Source organism: Sphaerodactylus townsendi, linkage group LG15 (assembly GCF_021028975.2).
Source record: "Sphaerodactylus townsendi isolate TG3544 linkage group LG15, MPM_Stown_v2.3, whole genome shotgun sequence".
Taxonomy (NCBI): domain Eukaryota; kingdom Metazoa; phylum Chordata; class Lepidosauria; order Squamata; family Sphaerodactylidae; genus Sphaerodactylus; species Sphaerodactylus townsendi.
Window position 1 is genome coordinate 17756287 of NC_059439.1, and position 21768 is coordinate 17778054.

The window sequence follows — 21768 nt, forward strand, 5'->3', positions numbered from 1 at the left end:
AGCAGTAGGTTTTTCCAAAAAGCAACGAAACTGGTTGTTCCGTAGCGTGTTGAGACCTAGCAGGAGCAGTGGTGGACCTACGGGGGCAGAAGGGGGCCAAAGCCCCAGGCATCACTTGCAAGGGTCGGGGGGGGGGGGGGCGCATGTGACTGCCCCTTTTTCTCGAAAGGAATCAACCTTCACAATAAGTCCCCTAAGTCATCAGACAAATATTTTAGGAAGGTTTTTCCGAAAATGTCTATCCTGCTCTTTAGTAAATTCAGAGTGGCACACAACATCACAAATGTAAGCACAACACGATCGTAAAAAAAAACACAGCAAGTGACAACAACACCCTTGCCAGGAAGAGACCGCCAGATCTCAGTGGGTAAACAGAAGACAGTTCTGAAGGATCAAAGCGGGATAGTCATTTTTGGTGGGGTTTTCAAGGCGAGAGATGTCTACTGTGTGGCAAAGTGAATTGCCCTGGTCCATTCCTACTTTGCGTGCTGTCATGGAGGCATGAATCAACAGCCCTTGGCCGATTGTGACAAGATGTCCCCACAAAGAAATGAATCCTGCCCCCTTTCTCACTCCAAATCTGCGAAGTTCTTTTTAGCAACAGGCTTCATGCTATATCAGGGGTCTGCAACCTGTGGCTCTCCAGATGTTCACGGACTTGCAGGCCATGGTGGCAGGGGCTGATAGGAATTGTAGTCCATGAACATCTGGAGAGCTTCAGGTTGCAGACCCCTGTGCTATGTAAATGTTGACACCCAGCGAACACCTGGTTATCCCTTTTGGAATTCTTCCTTTCCAATCCACGCCCCCCAACTCTTTTCCGTACAACATCTCCCAGACAAAGTGATTGTATCTGTTTGCCAAACTCTCTGGCATGGGGAAATATTTAGGTATGCAAGAGAAATGAAAGAATGACGGACAGATGAATCACACTTCAGGATGATGCAGAAGAAGGTGGGTGGAGGGAAGTAGAAGTGACACACATACGCAAAGGTAGGGGGGGAAGGACGGAGGGGGCCCTGGCTGGTGGAAGGTGAGTCACTCTCCCTTCCGGAGACTCTACCCCGGCCTCTTGAATGAATGGGCCGAGGAAAGGAAATACAAGATCAGCCGCGTTCTGTCTTCATCCCCTGCCCATCAAATCATAGAGTTGGAAGAGACCCCAAGGGCCATCAAGTCCAACCCCCTGCGGTGCAGGAACACACAATCAAAGCACTCCCGATATATGTTCATCCAACCTCTGTTTGAAAACCTCCAAAGAAGGAGACTCCCCCACTCTCCGAGGCAGTGAATTCCACCGCCAAAACAAGCCCTGACAGTCAGGAAGTTCTTCCTGATGTTTAAATGGCATTTCTTTTCCTGCACCTTGAATCCATTACTCCGGGTCCTAGTCTCCGAGGCAGCAGAAAACAAGCTTGCTCCCTCTTTGACATGGCATCCCTTCAAATATCTAAACATGGCTATCATGTCCCCCCTTAACCTTCGCTTCTCCAGACTAAACATCCCCAGCTCCCTTAGTCTCTCCTCGTAGGGCATGGATTCCAGACCTTTTACCCTTTTGGTTGCCCTCCTCTGGACCCATTCCAGCTTGTCAATATCCTTCTTGAATTGCAGTGCCCAGAACTGTACACAATATTGCAGGTGGGGTCTAACCAATGCAGAATAGAGAGGTACAATTACATCCCTCCATCGGGGTCTGCAACCTGCGGCTCTCCAGATGTTCATGGACTACAAATCCCATCAGCCCCTGCCAGCATGTTGTTGTCCATGAACATCTGGAGAGCCGCAGGTTGCAGACCCATCTAGACACTATACTCCTGTTTGATAAGAGTCCAGAATCGAATTGACCTTCTTGACTGCCGGATTGGAGAGGACATCCAAAGTTGGAACTGTCTTTTGTTAGTCAGCTACCCCTGGCTGGGCACCAATAGCAGTAAATCAAAGAATGTGACTCCTTCTTTCACCTCCCAGATTCTTCTCCCACCCACACTTTTCTGACTCCCTGGCTACCCCAGGAACTGCTTCCGGACTACCAGGATCAGCATTGCATTGAGCAACCCTGAATTCTCCTATATTTGTATAGGGAGACTAAAGGTCAAGTAGTTCGTATAGAGAACAGGAATTCTTGAACAGCTGCCAACAGTGCTACAAGGCAAAGCTTGCATCACCGTCTAAAGAATACCTCTCCCTCTGCAGTTGTCCTGTCGCATGGAGGGCAGCTGGCATTGCGGCAATGGAGTTCAGAGGGGTTCCCTCTCCTACGGGCCTCTTTCCTTGAAAGAGAGACCTCCATGCAGGTTTAATCAATTTCAATGAGGGCCTCACCTGCCTGTAAGTCACTCCCAACTCCTCAACTTCTGGCTCTTCTTCCAACCCGCTCTCTCCAGCTTCATCCTTGACTCGGAGACAGCCTGGCTCTTCCACCAACTGCTCCTCTTCATCCTCCTCCTCCTCTTTCTCCTCCTCCAGGTCGCCCTGCGTTTCTTCGCTTTCCGTCGACCTGTCCAGCACGAAAGGGCCCTGGCCCAAGCTGAGAACCAGAGGTTCCTGTTGCTCTGTCAGCTCCTCCTCTGTCTCCTCAGGGTGTGTGGTGGGCGGCCGTGGCAGCTCACCAGTCTTGGTAATAATCTTCAGAAGAGAAGCAGAACATCAACGTGTGAGCTCGGCTAACTACCGAGGAGCAAATGGCAGCCCTTGTGAAAAATCGGGCCAACGGGGTTCCAAGATTTGCTGATGCCCTTCATGGGACCAATAGGAGTAGCATCGCACCTTAATCAGGCTCCTGACAGGAACCATTGAAACCCCCGACTGGAGGCCTCTGATGCTGCAAGGGATTCTGGGTAATTGCCCACTGCTGCTGGGACAGGCATCCAGGGGTTGTGGCCACACCCGAGGGACCATTGGCAGCCTTGAATCAATCTTGTCCTGGCCACTCCCCTTTTCTGACCAAAGGGAGGAGCCACCGGACAGCTGATTGGTCAGACAACTGGCTGTCAAAGGACAGTGGGCACTGTCTGGCTGACTCTTAAAGGCCCGCTGTCACTGATTAGCTGGCTGGCATGCAGCTCTTCAGAGCATACAACCACAATGCCACTGGGCTTGGTGGACATTGAGTTTGGAGTGAGAGGAAGCCTAGGAAAAGTGGGGAGGGTCTAGGATTGTCCCAACCACGGCCCCGTTTCCTCTACCCACCTTTCCCAGCTGAATCTGCTGCTGCTTCTGTTTCTCCAGGAAGTGCTGATGCTGTTGCTGCACAACCAGGTGTTGTAGTGCTTGAGGGCTCTGGGGCAACGGCGACGACTGGGTACGGCTCAACGGGCGGTGCCGAGGCAGCTTACTTACTGTCCGTAGGTTGGAGGGGATGCGCTCCCCCGTCACCAGAGGGGACTGGCCGTGCAAAGGAACTGCAGGAAAGGCAGCAGAGGTTAAGCTATAACTCAGAGAACGGCCAGTCTGGCACCCTCATGTGTCATTTAAAATGGGGGGGGGGGCGGAATTTATTTTGCTTATTATATGTACATAACAACACAGCACAAGTGTCTGGAATTCGTCTCTGAATATCGAGTCCTTCCCAAGGACCTAGGATATTAGAGGTATTTGCGTAGAACAGGGGTCTGCAACCTGTGGCTCTCCAGATGTTCATGGACTACAAATCCCATGGCCAATTGGTCATGCTGGCAGGGGCTGATGGGAATTGTAGTCCATGGACATCTGGAGAGCCGCAGGTTGCACACCCCTGGCGTAGAATGTGGGCAGTTCCTAGAAGTGCTGCTTTCTGCAGCATGTGGACTGATGTTCTGTCCAAGTTTAGGCTTTTCAGATGGTGTGTGCCACCCCCGCACCCCCGCTCACTCACCCGCGATTAGTGTGTTCTGCTGGCGGGCCTGCTCCAAGAGCAGGACGTGCTGCAGCAACGAAGCGTGTCCGTGGTTGTTGGTCTCGCCCTCGAGGGCCACGCCGAGAAGGCAACTGGGGATGGACGACATGCTCAGGAACTTGCTGGTCAAGGCGCCCCCCTGGCGCAACGACTGGATGGCCTGGCGCTCTGCTTCCTGCTGCGTGGAAAGGGGAGGGGAGGCCTGCGCAAGACAAGAGGGTTGGCAACGGCGACTTTATCCAGGCTTTATCCAGAGTTTAACGGCGACTTTATCCAGAGTTACACCCTTCTTAGCATAATGGACGAAGAATGGTTTAGAAGGGGGTATATAACTCTGCTTAGGACTGGCCCATACACATACAGCCACAGTAGAAGAAGAAGAGTCTGGATTTATACCTCACCTTTCTCTCCTGCAAGGAGACTCAAGATGGCTCACAAGCTCCTTTCCCTTCCTCTCCCCACAACAGACACCTTGTGAGGTAGGTGGGGCTGAGAGAGTTCAGGGAGAACTGTGACTAGCCCAAGGTCACCCAGCAGGAACGTAGGAGTGCGGAAACACATCTGGTTCACCAGATAAGCCTCTGCCACTCAGGGGGAGGAGCGGGGAATCAAACCCAGCTCTCCAGATTAGAGTCCAGATTAACCTGCTCTTAACCACTACACCACGCTGGCTCTCAGTATGAGATCCCTTTCCCACTGCAGGAAATTTAGAAGGTGTCCATGGATGCTTCCTCTCCTCCGCTGCCTGCCCCAAGCCCCTTTCTCCCTTGGCATCTCCCTCTTTATCCCCTTGTTCATGCTGGACAAGCCCAACTAGGCTCCTCCCTCTGAGCACTATTCCTCTTTTAACCCCTTCCTTGCCATGTCCCCATCTCAGCTGGGTTTGCATTGGGATAGTCAGAGACCCATTGATGTCAGCCTTGCCATGTCCCTATCCCAGCTGGGTTTGCATTGGGATAGTCAGAGACCTATTGATGTCAGCCACAGTAAAAGCCTCAAGCTAGCAAAATTCCTGCCCTGCAATTTGGGTGGGGAAGATGGCCTGTCCTGGGGGGTGGGGGAGGGGGAGCACCCTCAATCTTGCTGGCATCCTTCAGAGGGTAACTGTGTGAATCTGCAGTAGAACAATTAGATTTGAGTCCAGTGGGTCCTTAGAGACCAACAAGGGTTTCGGAGAATCAACTTTTGATAATCAAACAAAACGAGTTTTGATTCTTGAAAGCTCCTACACTGAAACTCTTGTTTGCATTTAAGGTGCTTGAAAACAAGCCAAATTGTGTGTAACGTAAACGTTAAAAATGTTAAAAATGGTTAGATATTGCTAGAATCTAATGTATAAATTATACTATGTTGTTTATTTATTTGTAGAAAGACCTGTGCATGGCAAATGAATGAATAATTTTCCTGAAAGAATTGCTTCTCCTGAGGAAGACTACAGTGAAAACGTACTTATAAATGCACAAGTCGTTTGGGGAGTACTTTCTATATGGAATATAATTATCCTAAAGATATTGAAAAAATGAACTATTTTTGTTCACTATATATTGAAGATATGGATTATATATCTCAAAAATGAACTTTTATTGTTGAAAAAACTGGATGTACAATTATTGGATTCAGTAACTGGACAATTATAAAATATACATAAATACATTCATTGAATATATTGATTCTCCGTCTTCAGTATGTGACGTGCTATTTTGCTCCTCTGCATTTAAGGTGCTGCCAGGCTCAAATCTAACTGAACAAATTTTGCATCTGCTCCCATTACAGAAAATTTCAGGCACGGACATTTGTTTCTGCCATCCTGGGATACCTGCTGCAATGTCTGTGGCCTTTAGCCCATTGGTTGGGTCTCCTCTGGGCTGGGCTGTTGGCTCTGGGCCAAGCACGTTCCGACTGCTTTAACATATTTGATACTAAATACTAACACTTTTCCTTTTGGAAAGTCAGATATGGTCAACTGGTATTTAGATCTCTCGCATGGAGAGCTGGCTCAGTTTCACAACTTTCCTTGCTGGTCAAAAATAAAAATAAAATTAACTGGCTGCATTTGGAGCCGGGGTGGAGTTGCCCAGAGGACGGCAGCTCTGAGCTGCTGAGCGGATCCCACCCCTTAAATATCTCCGCTGTCTAAATAAATAAAACAGCCTGACCCTCGTTCATTGGAAACTTACGAGGCTGGAAATAGACAAGTTGCAGGCTGGGCACGAGTCGCTGCCTGCCCCCATGTCTGAGCCAATTTTGGTTGTTAAAGAGGGGGGAGGTCCTCGACTTAGAGGAACAGGGATCCACTAAATCCATTTTTAAAAAAGGTTTTGCATGAGATTTTGCAGACAGCCGCGTAGTACTCACGTTGAGGTGCGAATTTGTCACCGTGACGGTGGCCTGTAGTCCTAGGGAGATATTGGGCAGGGATGGAGAAGTGTATAGACTGAGCTGGCTAGCTGATCCGTCCATTGTGACAGCTTGGTGCTGGGGCAGCATCTGCTATATGAAAGGGGTAAAAAAAAAAGAGATTCAGGGCAGGAAGACAGGAAAATGGGGAAGGGGTTGAAGAACAGAAGAAGAAATAGGGCTGGCTTTTATACGCCGCTTTTCTTAGCCATAAGGAGTCTCGAAGTAGCTTACATATGCCTTTCTTCCCCCTCCCCACAACAGACAACTTGTGAGGTAAATGGAGCTGAGAAGGTTCTGAGAAAACTGTGACTACCCCAAGGTCACATATTTTATTTTCTTCTCCTTCATTTTCTTTTATCTTTAGAACTGTGGCACGCCATGGCGGGTACATCCACAAAATGGCTACTAGAGAAGGTGGGCCAGCCACAAAATGGCTGCCATGCCTTGCCTTCAGTCACAGGGAAGATCCTTGCGCTATGGTGGCAACTGCTACAAAGCAACATTTTTTAAAAATCCACTCAGCCAATTCAATGTCCAAAGGCCAATCCAAATCACTGCAGGGAAAAGCTCCGTCTATATTCTGTCTCAGATAAAGATGTTAGTATGGGCAGCTGAGGTGCAGCAGTTGAGAAAACTGTATGCTTCCGTATCAGAATATAGTCCCAAATTAATATGAAAATTATCCATGTGCTGCCTTTGTCAAACCCAATATTTTGGCCACTATTGAACATGGTGCTTTGATACAAGAGCATTTATAGTTCAGCGAATGACCATCATCAAACTTTCAAACGGACTGGGGTGAGAGAAGGACTAGGTAGGTACTAGCACACAGGAGCATTCCAGAACTGGGGTGAGAGAAGGACTAGGTAGGTACTAGCACACAGGAGCATTCCAGAACAAAGAAGGTCCAGCATGTTGAGTTCTGTGGCGGAGGAATATATAATCTACTAACATCTTTTTGTGAGACAAGAGTCCCACTGACTTTCTAGAAACACTTGGGCTAGGCAGGGAAAGCGTGATAGCCCAAAGTCACTTAGTAAGTCTCCATGGCTAAATGGGGATTTGAACCCATGCCTCTCCAGTCCTTCACTTCACATTTTCTCAACTACTCTCCATTCCAAGCGAATCTAAGTGCAACTGTAACCGATATGCAAACAAACCGCAGATCGTCTTCACAGTTTAACATTTACATAAAAGCAACTCTAAACTCACCACACAGCGTATCTTTGAAACGGAAACGCATCTGCGTCCGTCTCTGAATGTTACCATTTAATGCCTCGTCTGTGTCTTTTTTATTATATTCCATAACAGGTGACCTATTTGGACTGTGTAAACAGCAGACCAATTTGTCCTTATGTAACTTTTGATATTGTTTATAGATCTGGCAAAGCCAACCGAACTGCAGATGCCTTCTCAAGGATACGCAGCGGCGCTCCAGCACAAGACGAGGAGGGCATAAAACAAGCTGAAGGTTATTTTCAAAATGTTTTTTTCCGGGGTCCGACACTGTTTTCAAGAGCAGAACACCCGGATCGGGGGAGTCAGCAAATCGATTGCCCAAACCCAGTTTGTGCAACAAAGAAATAAAATAAAAAATCACAGTGAGCATTGTCTGGACGCAAACCAGGGAATGCAACCACCAAATTCACAAACAATGGCTGACTTCAGACATCACAAGAAGCTGGTTGCTTCTAAACCATGACTTTGATCAAAGCCCAGTTAGTTATGATGTCTAAGTCAAACAGCGCAAACAAATGAGGCTACGGGTGGTTGGCAGGCACCAAAGGGGGATTTCAAACCAGTTATTTCCCAAAGCACAGTTTATGTTTGTCATAGTTCATTACAGTGCTTGAGTTCATGCATAACGATTTGTCAAGGAACCCTTTCTCTGGTGACTAGTTCACCTGACCATAGAGACGGCAGAAATGACCTGACTGGGGTTGAGGTCCAGAAGTCAAGTTATCGGAGCTGAAACCAACAGTACTATATCACATGTGCTCTTCCAGAAAAGTCTGAGTGTGAACTGAGGCCTTAAACCAGTGTTTCTCAACCTTTTCGATGTCGCGGTACCCTTGACCTAGCTCTTCATATCTCAAGGTACCCTTGAGGTTCATTTGAATTTTTTTTTTTGCATTTGTAAGGGTTTTTTCCTTTTTTGGCCTGTGGGTGGGGGGAGTGGCAAGCAGGGGGAGGGGAGGGAAAGCAGCATTGACAGCCGCGTTGTTTGTTTGCCTAAATTCGGCATGGATTTGGGGGGATTTAAAGGGAAAGCTCCCTTTAAATCTACCCCCCCCCATCCACACCGCATTTAGGCAAATAAAACAATGCTGTTTTAAATGTTGTTTAAAGGAAGCCCATGAGGTTTCCAAACCCCCCTCCCCCCGCCCCTTCAAAATCCATTTAATTCCGGTGGGGGGGGGGGGCAGGCGGTAGCATTGTCAGGGTACCCCTGGGATGTGCTCATGGTACCCCAGGGTACCATGGAACCCTGGTTGAGAATCACTGCCTTAAACACTCTTGCAGTGAGGTATAGAAACAAGCCTGTCCCTCTCCAAAAGCAGGCTACTAGTTCTTAAAGGTGCTACATCTGGTTATGGCACACTGACAGGGTTGGGGTGGTTTTTGGCTTTGTGGGACTTGAGCGTTTGGTTGGGGAGATACCTCTAGGTTGCAGTTGGGTGAAGGGTTCAGGGCCCCAAGTCTGAATGAGAAGGAAAGGGGTGTATCTCGGGCGAGGGGGGGGCGGTTTGAAGCCTGGGGTTCCTCATGCCCATCCAAGGGGGCTCTGGAGGTATCTCAACTGCTTCCTTATGTTATGGCTCACACCTCCTCAGACCCTTTGGTCTTTTTGCCCAACCACAAGAAGTCCATGACAAGAACAGAGTGCTTATCTTCCCTTTTCAGAAGAAGAGTTGGTTGTTATACCCTGCTTTTTCTACCTTTAAGGAGTTTCAAAGCAGTTTACAATCACAATTCCTCTTCCCACAAGAAGCACCTTCTGAGGTAGGTGGGGCTGAGAGTTCTGAGAGAACTATGACTGGCCCAAGGCCATCCAGCAGTCTTCGTGCGGATGAGTAGGGAATCAAGCCCTGTTCTCTGTATTCGGGTCTACCGCTCTTACCACTAGATCATGCTGCCCCTCCAGTAGACAGAGAAGAGACAAGGAGCACGGCTGAGTCACAAACATGGACTTCTGGTAGACTAATCAGAACAAGCCACAGTTTAAATTAGCCATACCAAATGACGGCATCTAGGAACAACCTACCAAGCCAAGTTTTCTCATGGTTTGAGAGGGAACGGCTTCGGAGAGAAATCCTAGCATTTCAGCACTAGCCTTCCAGACCGCAAAACTGTGACAAATGCACCATAACTAAAAAACGATAAAGCAATTTCAGGAACTTTACACCAGCAAGAAGAGGCCATGAAGGAATCCGTGATCGCATGGGTCACTGTGGGACAGACAAGCGCTAGAATTGGCCAGAGTTAGGTTTCATGGCCCCAGAGCAAACGCAATAAAAATGACAAGCATGCGAGAACGTTGCTTTAAAAAGAATGCGAAGGTGGTGATTAATATGCTGAGCTTGTGAATGCGCTAGAATTGTGCCGGCGTCCAAACCCTCGAGCGCAATTCTCTAGGTACAAAAAACAGAAGGGGGAAAAAAGATAAGCAGGAAGAAATTATCTTACCAAACATGCCCTGGCCTCTTTCGTAACAAAGATAGATTCTAGAGGAGTAGTTGTGTTAATCTGCTGCAGCCAAAATAATGAGAGAGATTTGTGGCACCTTAAAGACTAAACAAACGTAACGCAGCGTAAGCTTTTGTGAGCAGCGGCCTGATTCGTCAGAGTCTGGCCAAATGCGCTCAGGCTCACAAAAACTGATGCCACGCAATAAATGTGTTTAGTCTGTCAGGTTTCACAAGAGAAGTTTGTTTGTTTTTCTGCAAAAAAGTATCTGCCGTGTTACGGTCACCTTTCAATTCCTAAGTTGTTCAGAAACTCCATAAGGTGCCACGTGTGCTGATAGAACCACCTTCAAAAATAAGAACAGGCCACAGGTTCAAGACACACACACACACGTCTCCGATGTAAAGAGTAAGGTGGCAGATGGCATGAATCTCTGGAATACAGCAGGTAGTTAGACCAATGGTCTGACTCCCCACTTAAATCCATAGTGATAAAAGAGTGAATCAGTTACTGAATTGAGCAAAAATAACTGAGGTTAAATTAGGAGCCAGGCTCTATAGAGCCAGCGTGATGGAGCGGTTAAGAGCAGGGCACTCTAATCTGAAGAACCGGGTTTGATTCCTCGCTCTGCCACTTGAGCTGTGGAGGCTTATCTGGTGAACTAAAGTAGCTTGTGCACTCCAACACATGCCAGCTGGGTACCCTTGGGCTAGTCACAGTACTTTGGAGCTCTCTCAGCCCCACCCACCTCCCAGGGTGTTTGCTGTGAGGGGGGGAGGGAAAGGAGATTGTAAACCCCTTTGAGTCTCCTCACAGGAGAGAAAGTGGGAGGTATAAATCCAACTCTTCTTCTTTTTCTTTATTACATAAGAAGGAATCCTGTTGGGAGATTTACAGTGCCATCTTAAGTAGAGTTACACTCCTGTAAATTAATTGAATTCCACGGGCTTAGAAGGGAGTTAACTCTGCTTAGCACTGCACTGTTAATTAAATTCACCTAGAGATGTTATATTAACTATGCTAGTTAACCCACCATTGGGGAGTGGGGAATCGAACCCGGTTCTCCAGATCGGAGTCCACCACATGTAACCATTACACCGCGCTGGTTCTCTACCAAGATTAACAGAACCTGTGGGTGGCATTTCTGTTAGGAAAACAGAGCAAGGGGGGAAAGGGGCTGAGCCTTCTCTCTCTGATGAGTCTGGGCCGTTCTGGCAGCTCATTTTAACGTGTGTGTTTTTTTAAGTCAGTTTACTTGGGCAGACCAGAGGCAGCGTCGTTCAGCAGGAAGGGCTGAGGCGTCACAGGCCAGGAGATGGCGCTCTCTTTCAACAATGGGAAAAATCTCTCAGACGCCTGCTGAGCAATGTGACCGGAGGGTGGACAGGCCGCATGCGTCCACGCGCATGCGTGCTGCCAACTCACGGCTGACTTCCAGCGACCCCGCAAGAGACGTCCGCCGTTGGTTTGCCATTGCCTGCCTCCGCGTGAGCTGACAGGCCACACGGGAGGTAATTACGCGCTCTTCTGGTTTCTAGCGCAGCCCTGCAGACGTCAAGGCTTGGAAGAATCGCACTGCGAATAAGACAACAACAAAGCGTCTAAATCCTGATCTTCCCACCCCCAACACGCACCGACTTGGAATCACACACAGACGTTCTAGTGCTTTTGGTTTCCAAGGAGTAAAATAGCCTTTCTCTGAGCTGGGGTCAGGGTCAAGTTGAGGAAGATTGTCAGCAGGCGGTCTGACGGTATTCATGTGAAGAAACGGTTCAGAAGTACCCTGTTTCCCCTAATATAAGACATCCCCGAAAAATAAGACATAGTAGAGGTTTTGCTGAAGTGCGAAATATAAGGCATCCCCCGAAAGTAAGACATAGCAAAGTTTTTGTTTGGAAGCATGCCTGACAAACAGAACACAGGAAAAATAAGACATCCCCTGAAAATAAGACATAGCACATCTTTGGGAGCAAAAATTAATATAAGACACTGTCTTATATTCGGGGAAACACGGTAGGAGGACACATGCCTCTTGGAAAAGAGCTCTGGCCTTCATCCATTTAGTGTTAAGAATTTGTTAAATCGAAGGAGGCCTGACCCACGGGCACGGCCAGCGTGTGCGTTAATGCATATGGTCGAGAACAAAGCAGGGCCTAAGAACAATTCAGTTCACACAGTGACAAGTCAGTCTTTTAAACCCTTAAATCCTTTCTCCAAGCAACTCAGGGTAGTCACACATGAAAGCTGCCTTCTTCTGAGGCAGACCACTGGTCTAGCAAGGTCAGGACGGTCTAGACCAGGGGTCTGCAACCAATTGGCCATGCTGGCAGGGGCTGATGGGAATTGTAGTCCATGAACATCGGGAGAGCCGCAGGTTGGAGACCCCTGATCTAGACTGGCTGCCTAGGGTCTCAGACGGAGATCCTTTGCATCACCTACTCATGATCTTTTTAACAGAAGAGTAAACCTGGAACCTTCTGCACCTGGAACCTTCTGCACCAAGACAGATTCCCCTTTCTCTCCTGTAAGGAGACTCAAAGGGGCTGACAATCTCCTTTCCCTTCCCCCCGCCCCCCACAACAAACACCTGTGAGGTGGGTGGGGCTGAGAGAGCTCTGAAGAATGGGGACTAGCCCAAGGGCACCCAGCTGGCATGTGTTGGAGTGCACAGGCTAATCTGGTTCACAAGATAAGCCTCCATAGCTCAAGTGGCAAAGCGGGGAATCAAACCCGGTTCTCCAGATATGAGTGCACCTGCTCTTAACTACTACACCACACTGGTTCAATTCAACAAAAAAACCTGAATCCCAGGGGCGTACTACCCAGGGGGACATATGGGGTCAAATGTCCGCAGGCTGCGGCTATTTAGTCACGTGGGGTGGGAAATTGCCCCCCCTCCCCCCCCAAGGGAGATGACCTGGTGAAAAAAAAGTTGGTCGTGGTGGGGGAAGGTGGCTGCTTAAGGGGCGGGGCGAACATTTTACACCGGGCTACATTTTCCCTAGATACTCCTCTGTTGAATCCTAATCCAACTGGAAAAAAACCCTGAATCCTAATCCACTGCACTACCTCACCCTGGCTCTCTAACAAAGGCCAGTTCAATTCGTTATTGTTGTTGCCATATGCAATTGGCTTGGTATGTTAGGTCGAGGCTCTTTCCGTTTATTATTTTTTTGCAGCTTAGCCTGATACACAAAAACCCAGCCTTTTCAGAAACACAGCTAAAAATAAATCTGAAAAAATCACAACTCACCAAAGGACACCCCCCCTCTCCTTTCATGAGTCACCCCCCGCCCCCCCAGCAACCAGGAAATGTCATTACAAGCACTTTCTGTTTGCTGTCAGAGCTTTTCTGCGTCGGTCCATTTCTAAACCTCAGTGACGCGCAGACATACTCAACCATCCATGCACAAGGTAAACATGCGTCTCTCACAGTTGTGCGCACACATTCTGAGCGATCAGACAAGCACTTTCCTTGCATATGAGGCTCAGCCCTGCACAACTTGTCTTCGGTGCCTTTCAGGAAAAGCATCTGGGTATGGATTAACCTGCCGCTATTCCCCATTCTCGGAAGGAAAGTTGTTGCAATCCCATGCCACTTTGCCTCGGGAAAGGCAAGGCGGAAGGCGCTCTGCCCATCTCTTTCTTCGGCCCAGGAGGACTGACCCAGTTACGCTCCCAAACCGTTGTTCTCGCCCCTTTCAAGAGATTGTTCGTTACCAAGCCAACCTCGTGCCCACATAATTTTGCAAGATTCTTTTTTTCCCGGTTCTTAATTCTATGCAAGTTCCCTGTTGGACAGCTAGTCTCCCTGCTTCCCCTGCCATCTCCCTCGCAGAATCCTTTATCTTTTGATTTAGCACTCCCAGCTTCCAGCTGGGTCAAAACATCCCCCAATCAGTATCCCCGCAGGCGGCTGGGCCTTGCCAAAAAACGTTCTCAAAGCTCCAAGCGCTTTAAGACGGCCGGGCGCTTCAGAAATGCTGACCTTCCCCCCAAAGCAGATTCCAGTCATATCCTCTCTGCCTTGGGGACTGAAAAATAGGACGAAGATATGCTAAGTACGGTATTAAAAATAAATATCTGCCTAGCACATTTTTACCCCACTTTTCTCCAGCAAGCACAGAGCCGTCCTCTTTATCATTTTGTGAGGACATCTTCTGTTGGTCACGCCTGCACTGTAGGCCACCTTGGCCTCGTAGGAGCTTGGCTACCCTTTTGGATCAAACAAGACACGACTCTGGCTTCTGTTCATAAGTTCTTTACTTTTGTCAAGAAGGTAACAGCGCTCCAGCAAGCTTGAGCCCCTGGAGCACACCAATCAGCTCCTCTCTTTCCTTGACTCCCTTTTATCCCTCACAGAAGGTTCCCTCCCTCCTGGGATTCCCTCCAGCCTCTTAGTGGCTGGCAAGCTGTCTGTTGTGTCCTGCCAGCCTGGGAGTGGCTCTTCAGCTTTCCTAGCCCTCCTCCTTGATTGCAGCCTGGTTGGGGCTGTGTCGGCACTGCTGCATTCTCTAAGGCTACAGTGGGCTGCTGACTGCCACTTGGCTATGGCTGTGCTATCTCCACCCTTTCCCCTAGAGCTGCTTAGGCTTGCTCTTACTGTCCCAGACCCTCCTGCCATTTCTCTGTAGTTTCTCCCAGCTCCTGGCATACTGGAGGTCCCCGCTCCTGCCGGTAAGTCCAAGGGTGGGGGCTGCTAGTTGTAGATTGCTCCAGAGTCCCTGGGTGGGCATCTGTGACAAGAAGGGTGGGACAGACTGACTGGTGCTGGGAGGCAGCCCCATTTCTGGACAACCCAGTGAGGTAACTGAGGCTGAGAGAGAATCGCTGACACAAGGTTCATCCAGTGAGTTGTGCAAAATCGGAATGACTGGAACCCGAGACTCCCAAATTTTAGACCTCCCAAGTTCTAAATCATAAGTGTCAAACTCACAGCCCTCCAAATGTTATGGACTACAGTTCCCATGATGGGAACTGTAGTCCATAACATCTGGAGGGCCGCGAGTTTGACACCTGGGTTCTAAATCAATGCTAACCATTCCATAACATCGACTTTCCCATGGTGGCAGTTTCCAACTGTCATTGTAGCAATCCTTTTTCCTTGTCATGCAAGATCAGAAGGCAAACCTCTCTGACAGATCTGCACATATCCCAGTTTGATGCTCTCTGGCTCCATATCTAGTGCAGCCACTTCCAGACAGTCATTGCTTCTGGGCATGCTCCTAAGAATCCAAAACCCAGAGTTGTTACCGTAATGCCGGCAAAGTTAAATTGGAGGTTTCTCCCCACTACGCCCTCTGACCAGAGATGGGATCCAGCAGGTTCTCACCAGTTCCCGAGAGTGGGTTACTAATTATTTGTGTGTGCCAAGAGGGGGTTACTAATTGGGTCTGCTTTTCCGTTAGAAATTCCATTAGGTCCAAAAATCATAAAGTCCTGTTGTTTTTTATGTGGCTGGTTAGCGAAGGTAGAAAACGGGATAATTCTCCCTGCTGGGCTGTTATAAATACATGTTTTAGAAATATGGTAAAGTTCCTTGTTTAAGGAAAGTTTCCTTCTTTTGATTTCTAGAAACAAAGTTAAGTATTTGAAAGTATTAAGTATTTGACAGGCAGTCAATTAGAGGAGAAGTAGTTGTTTCTGTTGGCAGTAGACGATAGGACTTGCTATAATGAGTTTAAATTATGGACAGAAAGATACCAGCTGAAAATTAGGAACTTTTTTTTACAGTAAGAGTTTTTTACAGTAACAGAGAAATTATTAATGCCCCACCCCCAGAATGCCCGGCCCCGCCCCCGTCGTGCCCAGCCCAGCCCCATTGGCGCTACGCCACTGTTTGAATCTCACCACCATGGGTACCTGTTACTAAAATTTTGGGATCCCACCACTGCCTCTGACAGGGCATTTTCTCTTGCAAACTTACGTTTCAGCCAGCCTCCGGAGGTTAACCATTGTCAAGGGTGGGGTAGGTACGATCAAAAGGTATAACAAAAGAAAAGCACTTAATGGCTCATGGTAATAAAATCACCAGTCTCTTAAAAAATTGAAATCAAGCTTACATTCAAAACAGCTTCTGCTTCAATCTCTTGTTTTCGTATAAGCAACACAACTCAAAAATATACCATTCAGAAGAGCTTGTACTTAGTATCATAGAATCATAGAGTTGGGAGAGACCTCAAGGGCCATCAAGTCCAACCTCTTGCCATGCAGGAACACACAATCAAAGCACTCCCGACATATGTTCAGCCTCCAAACAAGGAGACTCCACCACTCTCCGAGTCTCTTGTTTTCTATAAATAATGCAAACCAAATAACATAATATACCTGGTCCCTTAAAAGGCTCACAACGAAGTCTGCAAGTTTTCCCAGCTATATAAGGTAGATAAGGGTATTTCCGCTCTCTCTATAATAATAAATGGGCACTATCAGCACTGTCCAAAATTCTATTACTTTCCGCATCAGAAAATGCTAACATATTATAGGTAGCTGAAGCCTGTGCGTGTGAATCAACCATCATAAAGGTATGGGGAAAGCCATTAGGTATGGGGAAAGTATGCTCAAAAGGTACAATGAATGAAAAGCACCTAATGGCTCATGGGAATATAATCGCCAGTCTCTTCAAAAGCGTAAATAAAGCTTCCATTCAAAACAGCTTCTGGCTCAAGCACAGACAAAGAGACACAATCTGCTGATTTGTAGAGATATTATATTATCACTGTTGTCAACTTCACTTATACCCCACCTTTCTCGCTGAGACTCAAGGAGCATTACGATATGAAAAGTCATTTAACAAGACAGCGAAGGCCCCCCCAGTAAACAATGCAGTGGTGGTAGGGTTAAAGAACTGAAAAACAACGGTAGTGAAAAACCATCTGAGGCACCGTATTCCATCATGAAGAAGAGAAGAGTTTGGATTTATACCCCACCTTTCCCTCCTGTAAGGAGACTCCTCAAGGTGGCCGACAAACTCATTTCCCTTCCTCTCCTCACAACAGACACCTTGTGAGGTAGGTGGGGCTGAGAGAGTTCTGAGAGAACTGTGACTAGCCCAAGGTCACAGCAGCAGGAATGTAGGAGTGCGGAAACACATCTGGTTCACCAGATAAGCCTTTGCCACTCAGCTGGAGGAGAGGGGAATCAAACCCGGTTCTCCAGATTAGAATTCACCTGCTTTTAACCACTGTACCCCGCTGGCATCAGAAAGGTGGAGGGCATCACAGTAAAATGGAAGGTGACAGCAAGCCAATTCAGCACAGCAAGTGAAGGGGTGGGACAGCCACACCAGGCAAGGGCACACAACACCGTTTTTCTGTCAGCCTTACCTCAGTGTGGATATTGGGCACAGAGCCCGTGAGCCCGTTTTCTGTAATGGCGCTGTTGGAGTTGTTTGGGGAACTAGGGCCAGACCCAGGGGCACTGTTGCACATTGAAGACACTGCAAGCAGAGGGGAGAAAAAAAAGGAAGCTGTCAATATGCCAATCCTAGTACTCGAGTACATGCGACGAATCCGGAGAAAGGGGCACGTAGCTCCTTGAGAATTCCACCTTTCATTGTGCAGCAGAATCAAGTTTCAGTACCTCAGGAGAGTTGGAAAAAAATGTATGCGACTTGAAAAGAATTGAGAGCCCTAACATTATGTTTGATGTTCTCCTTCAACCATTCTCTCTATTCCCACTTTCCCTGCCTCTCCAGACATTCCTTCCACCCAATTTATACCAACTCATCTCTGCCCACGAAGGACTGCAGATTATGTCCAAGTCCCCCAAATGGTAATCCACGCAAATGATGTCTGGAAAGCCGAAACATAACAGTCTGCACACATCTATATTATCTGTGCAAGGCGGTTTCTAAGCAATTTGATTTCAGGGTAAGCTTTTGGCATTTATTTTGTTGACTGTATTCCCCGCCTTTCTCACCAAAGTAGCTTACAGCATTCTTCTCTTCATCTATCTTCACAACAACCCTGTGAAGTACCCTGTTTCTCCAAAAATAAGACATCCCCTGAGAATAAGACGTAGTAGAGGTTTTGCTGAAGTGCGAAATATAAAGCATCCCCCGAAAGTAAGACGTAGCAAAGTTTTTGTTTGGAAGCATGCCCGTCGAACAGAACACCAGAAAAAATAAGACATCCCCTGAAAATAAGACATAGCGCATCTTTGGGAGCAAAAATTAATATAAGACACTGTCTTATTTTCGGAGAAACACGGTAGGTTGTGACTAGCCCAAGATCACCCATCAAGTTTCTAGGGAAGAGACGGGATTTGAGTCTGGATCTTCCAGATCCCAGTCCAGAACTGTCTGCAAAAGCAGTACGACAATTCTGGCTCTCAACTTCTCATTATCTTGTCTACAGAGGAATCCAAGTGTTAACGACAGGACTGCCAAGGATTCGGGACGGCATTCTGCGGCATGCAGCGTGGACGCCGTCAGCTCTGAAAATCATCTAAGACTTCTAAACAGCATGAAATCAATAGTGGTGGGCAAAACGAAATCCCCTGTCTTCTCATTAATGAACCCCCGATGAGCGGAGAAAGAACTCCAGGTACCTCCGGAACACCGTTTGAAAGCTACTGATCTATCCTAGTCACAACATTTAGCTTTTCAGCATGTAGAGAAAAGGGAAGGGTTGCAGGCGCGCAAGGCATCGCTTTTCGGCGCACGAACACAGGCGACGCAATTTTCAGAAATAGGTTCTGTGGTTCAAAGTTCTCAGCTAGTCTCATTTTTGAGGGGCAAGGACATTTCTTCTTAATTCGGCCTTGATCACTGGCGTAATGCCCATTGGGCAAGGTGGGCAGCTGCCCAGGGCATCACCTTGTGGGGGGCATCAAAATGCTGGGTTCGTTTTGGGGTATTTTAGTGGTTTTCCATTTTTGGCCTGCAGGGTGGCGGTTAGCTTCTTTAGGCTAGCGGTAACCAAAATTTCAGCGTATCATCAGGAGACTGTCCTTATGCTACTCCCCAGGTTTGGTGAGGTTTGGTTCAGGGAGTCCAAAGTTATGGACTCCCAAAGGGGGTGCCCCTATCCCCCATTGTTTCCAATGGGATCTAATAGGAGATGGGGGCTACAGTTTTCAGGGTCCATAACTTTGGACCCCCTAAACCAAACTGCACCAAACTTTGGGGGTACCATAAGGACAGGTTCCAGATGATACCCTGAAATTTTGGTGCCGATGCATCCAAAAATGCACCCCCTGCAGGAACATCCCGGGGGGGGGGGGGCATCCAACTCAGGTTTTGCCCAGGGCTACAGTTTGCCCAGGGCTGCCTCGTTACGTCCCTGGCCTTGATAGCACTGCTGCCAAGTCACGGCCAGCTCAAGGGGACTGCGGAGGGTTTTCAAGGCAAGAGGAGTTCAGAGGTGGTTTGTCATTGTCTCCCTCTCTGCAGCAACCCTAGACTTCCTTGGCGGTCTCATATCCAAGCATGTCACTTCCAAGAACTGATGACACTGGGCTAGCCTCAGCCATCTAGGTCAGTGATGGCGAACCTTTTCGGGACCGAGTGCCCAAATTGCAACCGAAAACCCACTTACTTATTGCAAAGTGCCAACCTGGCAATTTAATCTGAATGCTGAGGTTTTAGTTTAGAAAAAATGGTTGGCTCCAAGGCGTGCGTTACTCGGGAGTAAGCTTGGTGGTAGTCAGTGGCTTTGCTTTGAAGCAACCATGCAACTCTTCCAATGGATGAATAACGACCCTAGGAGGGTTTACTCAGAAGCAATCCCCCTTGCCAGCAACCGAGCTTACTCCCAAGTAAAGGATCATAGTTTAACAGAGCTTGACAGGGTTACCTACACTGCTTCCCCAAAACGAGGTCTTAGGTTTAATGCTAATAATCGAGCCCAGCGGAACAGATGTGTGTGGGGGGGGGGGCACTCTGTTTGCAAGTGCCCACAGAAAGGGCTCTGAGTGCCACCTCTGGCACCCATGCCATAGGTTCGCCACCGCTGATCTAGGTCATCCTTCTATACTGGCCACAAATACACTCTGAGGATATTTATAGAAGGAAAAGAAGAAAAAGAAGAAGAGTTTGGATTTATACTCCACCTTTCTCTCCTGTCAGGAGACTCAAGGTGGCTTACAAGCTCCTTTCCCTTCCTCTCCCCACACCTTGTGAGGCAGGTGGGGCTGAGAGAGTTCCGAAGAACTGTGACTAGCCCAGCAGGGATGTAGGAGTGCGGAAACACATCTGGTTCACCAGACAAGCCTCTGCCACTCAGATGGAGGGGTGGGGAATCAAACCCAGTTCTCCAGATTAGAATGCACCGGCTCTTCACCACTACACCACGCTGGCTGTCAGCTAACAGGGGCCCCCTCCCTTCCCCAAAGCAGATATTTTGGGATTATGCACCCCCTCGTCTCCCCTGCCCCACAAACAGAACGACCACCAGCCAGATTTTGACATGCAAGATTAATATCAGTAGCTCACCTGAAGTGGAGGTAGGGTGGATTTGCGGCATTCTTTACCACATTCTTCACTAAAATATATATTCTTCTGCTAACCTGCCCGGCCCCTTCCCGCATTTCACTCTCACGAATTTTAGGAATCTTAGGAATTTAGGAATGGGTGTTTATTTTTTTTTGGTAGTTACGCAGCAACACAACAGTGTGTCACAAGTTATTTTGAATCCGTATTAGGGGTGCGCGTTGAACTAAAGCTGAACAGAGACACACGCATCCCAACTAGGTATTTTTGCCCCCTCGCAAAACCGCGGCAGTTTAAAGGAATCCACGGAGCGGATCCCGAATCACGTCACAACCAACGCTGTGGCCTTCCAGCTTCATGTGGAGCTTAGAAGAAGCAGAACTTTTTCAGGTTTGGATCCCATAAACCTTTCGAATAATCCAAAAAAAGCCAATATTGAGATTTGACCCTTTTTTTTTCAGGTTTTTAAAAAATGTCTGGGTCCATTAAATCCTGAACCCAAAAAAATACCAGTGAAAAAACGGTGCATGCCACTAATCCACAGGTGTCAAATTCATGGCCCTCCGGATGTTATGGACTACAGTTCCCATCATCTACTGCCAGCATCATACTGGCAGGGGATGATGGGAACTGTAGTCCATAACTTCTGGAGAGCCGTGAGTTTGACACCTATGCACTAACCAATATTTTGCATTAAGTGCTGTTTTACATGACTACACTCTTCTCAAACCATTTCCATCAGGGCTTCCATACACAAAGGTATTCCCCACAACAGACACCTGGTGAGGTAGGTGGGGCTGAGAGAGTTCTGAGATAACTGTGACTAGGCCAAGGTCACCCAGCAGGAATGTAGGAGTGCGGAAACACATCTGGTTCACCAGATAAGCCTCTGCCACTCAGGTGGAGGAGTGGGGAATCAAACCCGGTTCTCCAGATTAGAGTCTGTCCCTCTTTACCACTACACCATGCTGCCTCACTTGTGGAGGAAGCCAGAGGGAACCGTATTCTAACCTCAGCCATGCCAACTGATTTTGGGGAGCCTATTGATACTTCTCCCCATCCAGGCTTACATATTCTCACCTGTGATTTCAATTGCTCGCTTTTTGAAGGTGCTGATGACGGTCCCATCTTTTCTGCGCAGCAAGGGGCTGCTCCGCCTCTCGGCGACCTTCTGTTTTAACCGTGACCTCACTTTTAAGTTGGGTTCTGACGCTGGAATGAAAGAGAACAGGGCGGACAATGAGACAAAAAGTCATAGGAACAGCCCTCTCCCCTTCCCTTCCCTCCCTTACATGCCACCCTTCCCCCTCCCTCACCTCCCTCTGCTAAGGTGGGTGGGCCATGTCCAGATGCCAGGAACCCTCCCACTCCC

General features: G+C 48.1%; 1 protein-coding gene across 1 annotated transcript in view; it reads right to left on the reverse strand.

Annotated features, from left to right (window-relative positions):
- Positions 1–21768, reverse strand: part of HDAC5 (histone deacetylase 5) — a 102818-nt gene that overhangs the window by 29505 nt on the left and 51545 nt on the right. The window contains exons 6-11 of the mRNA XM_048516450.1: positions 21477–21608; positions 17290–17402; positions 6233–6367; positions 3857–4079; positions 3193–3404; positions 2326–2628 (exon numbers count right to left, since the gene is read on the reverse strand). Of these exons, the coding sequence (XP_048372407.1) occupies positions 2326–2628; positions 3193–3404; positions 3857–4079; positions 6233–6367; positions 17290–17402; positions 21477–21608 (1118 nt within the window). The remainder of the gene's footprint in view (positions 1–2325; positions 2629–3192; positions 3405–3856; positions 4080–6232; positions 6368–17289; positions 17403–21476; positions 21609–21768) is intronic.